Source organism: Barbatula barbatula, assembly GCF_947034865.1.
Source record: "Barbatula barbatula genome assembly, chromosome: 12".
Lineage (NCBI taxonomy): Eukaryota > Metazoa > Chordata > Actinopteri > Cypriniformes > Nemacheilidae > Barbatula > Barbatula barbatula.
Window position 1 is genome coordinate 13,383,332 of NC_136775.1, and position 9,380 is coordinate 13,392,711.

Here is a 9,380-nt window from a genome sequence, read left to right on the forward strand (position 1 = left end):
CCTCCCACCCCCAATAATATCCCTCTGAGATCAAAATCAGAGCAAATCTGTCTGGTCCTTACTTCTTTCTTTCCTTGAATTTCCCAAACAGTAACAACCCAGTCATTTGAAAATTGAAACTGAACATTTTGCAGTTCATTTTTAAAAGAAGCAGCACGTAAAAACCTTGTGTTGAAATTAACCGTCTAGAGCACCTTTTTGCACTTGCACATTGAGCTTTTAATCAATGATTGGTTCAGCACAATCATGGTGACCAGATCGGCAACTTGTCTATTTCAGTTCTGTTTCTATGCTTTTATTTTGTTGTAACGAACATGCATAAGGGGAAAATGTATCAGAGTAAAAGTATACATTTTGTTCAGGAAATGTAGTGGAGTAAATGTAAAAGTCTGCAGAAATATAAAGATACTGTACTTAAAGTACCGAACTCATGTATTTTCTGCAGAAAAAAGTCATACAGGTTTGAAATGATGACAGAATTTTCATTTTTGGGTGAACTGTCCCTTTAAGGTTTACAGTCCTTAAAATATGTCGTGTTTACGTATGTAGAGGTATGTTTACCTTTCGTAAAAGGTCAAAACAAGTCAAATAAATGTAATTGCAGGACATTTTTAAAAGGACTTTGTCTGGACTCTCAGATCTAGTGTTTGTGACACTTGTGCCTCAAATGTGCAAATATCGTACAATTAAACATACCTTCAAATACTAACTAACCCAGTAATCTGCACAGAATGTATGAGGATATATTTTAAAACTTTATTAAATGCTTGGGTATTATAAACAAACAGCTTATGTGTAAATAAAGTGATAGAAACGCAATTATTACTTCTTTTAAAGAAAAAGAGACTATGTAGTTTGGCATCTCTACATAAAAGGTGAGTAAAAGTACATGGGTTAAGATCATAGTTGGCAAGTGGACAGACTGTCACATGTTAATACACTTAATCAAGACCTGATCTAAAGTGAAACTCCTACAATCACTCTTTCTACGACCTGAAGTGTATCTATAATAAAAAGATAATTTTGCTTAAAAAACAATAAAATGTTGACACAATTTACAAAACAGTACACTTATTTCTTTCTTTTTCTTGTTTATACTCTATACATGAACGCTACGCTGTACTACAAATACATCGCGTTTTTAAAGGTCTCAATTTGGTATGGTTTTTCCCCAAAGTTAATTTAGGGCAAACAAGAAGTCAATTTACATTCAATTCATGTTTTTTTGTCCGCAGACTAGTTATGCTGAATTTTTAAGTGCCGGCATAACCATCCTACTGCTAGTATACATTCCAAACAATTAATAAATCAAAACAGGGCAAATTGTTGGACACATTTCTTTGTTATTATAAATTGTTATTTACCATGTAATGATGCTTTAGTTTAGATTCATCCATTAAGAGTGAGTACATTTTTAATTGTGGTTGTCATGTAACCACCAGAGTCCACAGACACATCGCTCAAACTGACCTTTGAACACAAGGACATTTATGTCCAACATGCATTTAAATACTTCTTTAAACAAAACACTAGGACCCTAATAGGACCCTTCTTTTATCCTTTGACTACTGAATGCACTTTTTACAAAATCACATCTCCCCACTTGCTGAACATCAACAACACAATATATATTCAAGACAAAATAATTCTACAGAGAATTTGATGAGGAACAGTAAGGAATAGCCAACTGTCAGGATAAAGCACAGTATTAGTCAAATCACTAAAACTTTATCTATTGCCAGCCAAATACAGAAGGGTAATTTCAATATTAACAAAAGTGCTCTCTCAGACGATTGATGTGGTATAGGAGATAAATTTGCTAAAACTTTCATTAAAATGCCTTTGAATCTTTTGTGAGTTTGTTGAGGGTCTTCATTTTAGGGGTCCACATTACAAGAGAAAATTTACTGATTGAAAGAGAAAAAGAAGCTCTCATAACATACACAAAGTCAAAGACTAAATTAATTCATTAAAAATCCAATAACTTTTCAATTTCTTTTTCATCATGAAATTTCCAACCCTATGTATATGTCCTCTCCACCTCAACATAGAAAATGTTTATTGGCTGTAATCCATATGCAGTGCTGAAGAGTTCCCTTTACACTCAAACCTTCTGTAGGTTGATCCCATCACTAATTTCACACAAAGAGCCCTCTCTCGCCTAAAACTGTCCAGAATTCCCCGGCACACCTTTTTGTGCCTTGCGAGGAGCATGGCATTCCAGAAACGACAGGGGCAATGTTTGCAAGAAAATGCTCTGTTGGCTAAATGGGAGCTTCTGTGAATAAGGGCTGAGAGGAACTTGCGAGACTGTTTTCCACAAACTGGACATCGCAAACGATGCTGAAGGCCACTCACTCTGGGACAGTGTCTAGCTGCTATATGAACTTTAAGTGCTGCCTGTTGTGAGAAAGTAGGTCCAAGACAAAGGGGGCATGACTTTCGTTTTAGAGGAACTTTGAGAGAACGCAGACGGTTAAGCTTTAGTCCACCTGGAAGGCCCAGTTCGTATACAGCACTCCCTCCACGTCCTTGCCGAATTCGCACAAGCACAGCCATGCGCTCCTTCATTTTACTGTGTGTCCTGTGAATCGCTCTCCTCCTCGGTAGTTTCCTCCTTTCATTTTTTTGCCTTTCCCCAAGTGAGACTTCCACCTGTTCTCTCTCCACTCTTGCAGCGGGGGTCCATTTGTAGCCTATCTCCCCTCTCTCTTGACGTTTTTTTTTTTTTTTCTTTTGTCTCCTCAGCTCGTCTTGGCTTTGAAAAGTGGAGTGGTGTGTAGATTGAATCTCAGCCGAATGTTGCTGGGGGTTGTGGTGCCGTTGGTGTGGCTCTGATAGAGACAAGGCAAGCGGATGCACAGGTAAGTTTGTATTTAGAGAAGGTCTGTGACCAGTTTGGTAAATGGGCTCACCCTTTACCCCGGTGTGTTGTTGCTGATGGTTACAAAGAAGAGGCACTGTGGAACTGGAGGACAGAGAATGTGAATAAGTTGAGGCATTGGATGAGGAAGGATGCGATGTATTGGAATCAGGCAAGTAGAAGAGAGGCGAGTAGCCAGCTTGTGATTGGGGTGGAGTCTGCTGGCTGTGAAGAACACCACCATGAGAGTGTTGTTCGCCATGTGTGCTACTTGGTGGTGCAAGCTGAAGCAAAGCATTTGTAGCAGCTTCACTTTCGGATATTGAACCACCGACATTGCTGTCTTCCCCTGTGCACCTCTGAGCGACTGCCTGGCCAGTCCGTGCTAAACCATGCTGTGAAAGCCTGTGTCTTGTAAGGCTGTTCGAGTATGCAAAAGCCTTTCCACAGATTTCGCAAGAAAACAGCTTTTCACCACCCCCCTCATGAACCGTTTGGTGATGTGCGGTCAAGTGAAAGTGATGCCGGAATGATTTCCAGCATATAGCACATGTGTACAGTCTAGGAGGGGTCTGTGCATTTGATGTCTGTGGTTTGATGTCTTGAACGTATGAATAGAATGACGAAGAGCTGCCCTGACCCCCCTGATTCAAGCTGCCACCAGTGGACGTATAGCTGTTAAGGTTTTCCCCACCTGGTGTTGTTGGCACTTCTTCCAGTTCTCCTTTCTGGTGTAGCTTGCCGTGTCTTTTAAGGCTCTGAGCATATCCAAAGTCTTTACCACACAGGAGGCATTTGTAGTTTTTCTCTCCAGTATGCACAGTGTGATGCTTACTGAGATGAAATGCCTCCCTGAAGTACTTGCCACAGACAGTACAATGGTGAGGTTTTTCTCCAGTGTGTATTCTGTCATGTCTTCGCAATGTTTCTCTCCTTGCAAATCCTCGACCACAGACACTGCACAAATACGGTCTAATATCTCCACCAGGCTCTCCTGGTCTATGAGTGGACTGTCGTCTTTTATGAGCCTCAACACCAACTGCACCAGGTTCCTTTTTCTTGCGGGGCTTACGAGGGCGCTTGGGCTTTCCAAGAGGGGCCTGCTGATTTAGCTGCTGGTTGAGGATCGCTGTACTCGGGTTAGTGTTAGCCCTGTAGGACTTCTCCAGACCAGATGTGGATGATGGACCACTTGGGGAACTAAGGGGCTCAAGACCCAGACCTCCAAGCAAACCACCGATGATGTCCCTTCGATCATCCCCTCTACCTCCACTGTGAGGAAGATCGCTGCTCATACAATTTGCAGCTGCAGCAGTGATGGCAGAAATTGCATTGTTGACCGAACTAGTGACATCATCTTCAGAATCATCCAGCAGAGATGAAAGTGGGAGGTGTGGCTGTTGGTGATGATGTTGCTGGTTTTGGTTTGGAGGGTGTGGATGCAGTGTAGGAGCTAAGGGTGCCTTCCTAAGTGCAGGCCCTGTCATGCTGCCACCACTACATGAAGACGTTCCCGAGTACATATTTCCTTGAGAGCGTTGGTCCTTGTAGTCATCACTGAAGCCATCGCTCCGGTAAGAACCTGCACAACAGACTAGGTAACAGTAATATTGCTATGCACACAAATTTTCACATCAGAGTCTAATGAAAGTTTTGACTTTGATTGGGTTTACTAAAAAAATACACTTCGCTATACGTTACTCACCGGCTGTATTAGTTGCTATTCCATCTTGGGAGCCCCCAGCTTTATTGCTCTTGCATTCAACTAAATTACTTTCATGCTTAGATCTTGGTGAACGTCCTGATTTTCCACAGGTACCTGAAGCTGCATGGTTTAAAAGGGAAGTACTTTCCCGAAAACAGCGACCGCAAGCTGGACAGCGGAACGGTTTCTCTTCATGTATCTTTTCATGGCGGGTGAGTGACTCACGCCGATTGAAAGCACGACTGCACGTTGTGCACGCATAGGGCCGAGCCCCAGAGTGTATAACACCATGCTGGAGGAGGTGTCCCTTTTTCTTAAAACCTTTGCCACACTCTGAACAACGAAAGGTCTTGTCAGGACTGGCACATGAAGATGAGGCTGAGGCCTCTTGAGTAGAGTGGGGAATACTTGGATCAGCAGGATGCAATACAGGGTTTATAATGTTACTTCTCGATCCACTTGTGCCAGCTGTGGTTAATTCATGACTGCGTAGGTGCCTGCGCAGACTGGAAAGATGTGTGAAAGTTTTGCCACACTCTCCACACTGATAAAGGTGTTCTTGTCCAGGCTGAGACTGAGGTGGCATGCAACCATGGTTTTCTGTTTTAGAGCCATTTGTCACCAAGACTGATGTTGATGTAGAAGATGCAGAAGATGATGAGACGACAGAGGTGGAGGATGAGGAAGTTAGGTGGGAAGGAGGGTCTCCACTAATACCAGACAAGTCGACACCTCCATCCAACCCTGCAGTATTATCCTGGTTGAGCCCCCCTGATGTGCTACTGTTGGAGTTTGGGTTTGCAGAGCTGTGGCTGTTACTGCTGTTGTTGCAATCACTCTTCCTCTGAGGCAAGTAGCCAGCCATTGCTTTCTTCCGCCTGCTTCCACTTCCACCTCCTCCAGCACTATCCACTTTTCCATCCTCTTTAGATAAAGAAAGGTGTAAAGGAAGAGAAAGGGGTAAACCAGCTTCCTGTTGCATCAGAGATGCCAGCTGGTTGGAGGAAAGTACAGGGATACCTTGAAAGTCAAAACTTCCTATTGAAGAGGACTGGGAGGAGTGCAGTGGGTGGTGATGATGCGAGTGAGGGTGAGACAGGGTGTGAGATTGCAGTTGCTGCTGTTGATGTGGCGTTGGCTGCTGTGGTTGTGATAAAGTGGCTGAATGACCATGGGTGTGTGAAGAATGAAGAGCAGAGGGGGGAGCGAGAGCTGAACTTGTCTCTACTGCAGTTTGGCCCAGACCAAGACCAAGATGGTTGTGACTGCCTTGCTGAACTAAAAATTGTTCTAGACTGGAATTGGCTGGTACTCCAGAAAGGAAATACTGATTTGCCGCTAACATGCAGCTAAACTGTTGATGGAGGCTCCGGGCATCAGACTGAGATCCTGCAAGCTGATGACCTAAGGTAGTTACTGCACTACTACTGGGAGGGTTATTGGAGGTAGAAACAGAACTTGATGGAGATGGGGAGGAGGAAGATGGCCCAGGGGACGCCTGAGGTCCTGACAGTCCAGAATGCAATGGGGGTGGGGGCGGTGGAACAGATGAAACCAGTCCTCCACTACTGCTAGCAAAATGATCAAATCGTCCGACTCCTGAGTGCAGCTGCTCTTGTGCAAGGGCTGCCTCAGTTGGATGAAATGAGCGCAAAAACTGGGGATATCCACTCACGTGACTTCCACCACTACTACTGCCACCAGACATTTTGCTTGATTTCCTCAAACTCTGAGAGGACGATGAAAGAGATTGCTGTTGCAGAGGTGGGGGAGGAGCGCTCATTTTTGCAAAAAGTGATGCAGAATCTGAAAAGGCACTGCCTCTAGAGCCTTGTAGCGGGCCTAAGCCAAGTCCAGAAAAAATTGCCCCGGATGTTTCACTTTGCTGCTGTTGTTGCTGCTGTAACTGGTGTTGGTGAAGCTGTACTTGCTGTTGGTGTTGAAGTTGTCGCTCCAATCCAAGACCTTTAAATTGATGGGCCTGGTGTCCACTAAGCATCTCTATGATGTCCACATTGTATTTCCCAAACTGGTACATCTCCCAGTCACTGAAACATGGGTGCACAAAGCCAACACCTTCTGCTCTATGAGCAGCAAAAAAAAATTCTTAGAGCGTTGTGGTTGGAAAAGGCAGAAGCGATTTTAAAGTCAGAGCAACCTCACAAGCAGGCTGGCACCTCACCTTCCATTTCATAAGTACTTCTCATGCTACTGGAGTTATTTAGTTTGAAAAGAATGCCATGTGTTCCAATTTTTTGTCCAAGGAGGCAACGTGTAGACATTTTTGCATTGATTGAGTCATGAGTTTGGCTGTTTTCATATTGTTTGGAGCCAAAAATCTGTATTTTATTTCTTAATGGCTGTTAATGTCACTCTGTGGAAAGAACAAGACTCGACTCCATTTAGTTTCTCACTGGATTCCACACAATCTCAGTTATATTGTTTTGTTCATATGGATTCCATATATTCACAGTTACATTGAATAATTCACTTTTGGTATCAACATTTCAGTACAAACGTGCCATAAGAGTGCAAAAAATATGGTAGAAAAATGTGACAATTTCATGTTCACATTTTTGGAAGGGAATTTAAGTGCTTTATGTAGTTTGCTTAGAGTGAAAAACAAATTCCACTTGCTTGGTTACATTTTTTCACGTCATGACCATCCTAGAATTGGATGGATCCTCCACATTCCATGGGCTTCATTTCAATCAATATTTAATCATTCTTAATTCACTCTTGGGATAAGTGGCTTAAATCTCTGTTTCCTTGTTTCAGTTAATATATTTTCCATATTCTCTTTTTCATAGTTGAAAGTAAAATCCTCCTTCACCATTCTCTTGAGCTAGAAATAAATCCTTTATGTCTCTTCTCTCCTTACTGCAAGAAAAACAGAGTAATGTGTTAAATTGCCCACATTTCACAAAGACTGATACAATTCATCTGAAACATTAAAAACAAGCTAATCTTTACACAATAATAATTATATAAAACAGCAATAGTATCTCATTAAAGCTTTTTCAACACACAAAACTGTAATAGGCCTATTCAAGGAAAATTATAATAGTAGAAAAGTTGTTGTAAAGATTGATTAAAATAAAATAATTAATGACAAAAAAAAATAAATAACAAACATTTACAATTCTGTCCAAAATAGTAATTTTATTCATATGTTTGTCGTAAAGTATTTCGTAAAAAAGACTATTACATCTAATAAATCAGCCACATCTTAATGACAGTATTATAAACAGCCGTCATGCTCAACTGGTATTCGTTGTCTAGCAAAGATGTAATAAACAACAGCAATAGTGTCATAGTTCTTCTCATCTGATCCTAGACTAAACTGTAAAAGGGTAGAGGTTCGCGAAAAAAAGCTGAAATAACAAATCCAAAATGTTTACGCAATTTTATATATATTAAAACGCGTCTTATAATTAATCGAGTGTTTCATATCACTTCATCTTACATTGGTTTAACAGTTGTGCGAAAAAGATGCTGAGTGCAGTTTGAATTGTCTGGGGTAAAGGTGAATTTCTCGTATTTATTATCTTTTGAATGCACCGCGTATCACTGAAGAAAATATGTCCATTTGGATCCACTCAAAGAAGTAAAAGAAAATAGTCTACAAATGATGAAAATTGAATAACACGTATGTTATGCCTTGGAAAAATGATCTTCGCCGCATATAATGGACGCGAAATCTTTAGGCGCTGTTGCTATGTGTTACATGTTAGCATGCAAAACAGCTGGCTAATACAACATATTAAGCAAAGGGGCTCAGTTAAGCTTGCAGTCGGTATGTGATGCGCGACTTAACAACAGCAAGCCGGATACTGCAAGAGCTAAACGGTCGTTTATGTTGCCCAAGTATATGCATCATAATGGAAAAAAGTCAAGACAATAAAATAGGCCTTTTTACCTATGCATCAATCTTTTAGCCTGGTCAAGATGAACGGGGCCTGCTATTCTCTCTCTCCCACCCTGCCCCCTCGCTCTGCGCGCTGTTTTCCAATGGTTAGCCTTTTAGCTACTGCTAACTAGCAGACTCCACTGCAACTGTGCTGCGATAGCATGAGACCACGAGCGTCTCTTACATTGAAGAACTGATGCACTTATCTTAGTTACATCCTGTGCACATTTTATCAAACCGTATTACGACCTACGTTTTTTTATTTGTTATTTTTTGTTATTATTTTCGTTTTTGTTTGCTAAAATATTTTGGACGGTCTATATTTTTATATAGAAACGAGTGACGTGGGAGCTTTAAACATTGGTCGTTTCCGGACTTAGTTACACTTCCGGCTACCCTGAGTTCTGTCCGCTATGTTTTTGTTGTTGTCGAGACTGTATTTGTCAGAAACAAGAGCACGTAATGGTGGCATTCGTTTGTATTTCTATGCCTCATAATAACGATAGGATTCGCGCCTTTCTGTTTGTGTAATGTAGATTAAATGCGTTTAGCGTTCGGTTGAAACAAGTGTTTTGGTGTTGTTGTGGTGGTCGTCAATTTTTTGTTGTTGGCGAACTAGCAATAACCTATTTCAGGACTACGAGGTACATTCGAAAAACAACTAGATGGATATTATTATAAAAATTAATATAATATATGAAACATTCGTTGTCCATTTGTTTTTTAATGCGTTTAGTTTCATGTTTTTGCCTTAAGATGTCTTATAGTGGCCATTTTATCGCACACTGACAGCTCAAATTCATTCTGGTCCTTATCAAAATGGCTGCCTTGGAATTCCTAGCCTTTTTTATCCTGATGTTTCATGTAAGATTGTCATCAATCAAATAATAAATGCTGATTTA

At 41.2% G+C, this 9,380-nt stretch overlaps 1 protein-coding gene across 2 annotated transcripts; it reads right to left on the reverse strand.

Annotated features, from left to right (window-relative positions):
• Positions 1-741: 741 nt before the first annotated feature.
• On the reverse strand, positions 742-8,824 carry LOC306901578 (uncharacterized protein). Of its 2 annotated transcripts, none has more exons than XM_079469436.1 (3): positions 8,488-8,824; positions 4,569-7,448; positions 742-4,445 (listed from the first exon to the last, which is right to left on the reverse strand). In XM_079469436.1, exons 2-3 carry the CDS (start codon positions 6,604-6,606, stop codon positions 2,059-2,061), a joined length of 4,425 nt encoding a protein of 1,474 aa, XP_079325562.1. In that variant the 5' UTR covers positions 6,607-7,448; positions 8,488-8,824; the 3' UTR covers positions 742-2,058. The 2 variants fall into 2 exon arrangements, with proteins under 2 accessions (XP_079325562.1, XP_079325561.1); XM_079469435.1 differs by having other exon boundaries at positions 742-4,457.
• Between the last annotated feature and the right edge of the window lie 556 nt (positions 8,825-9,380).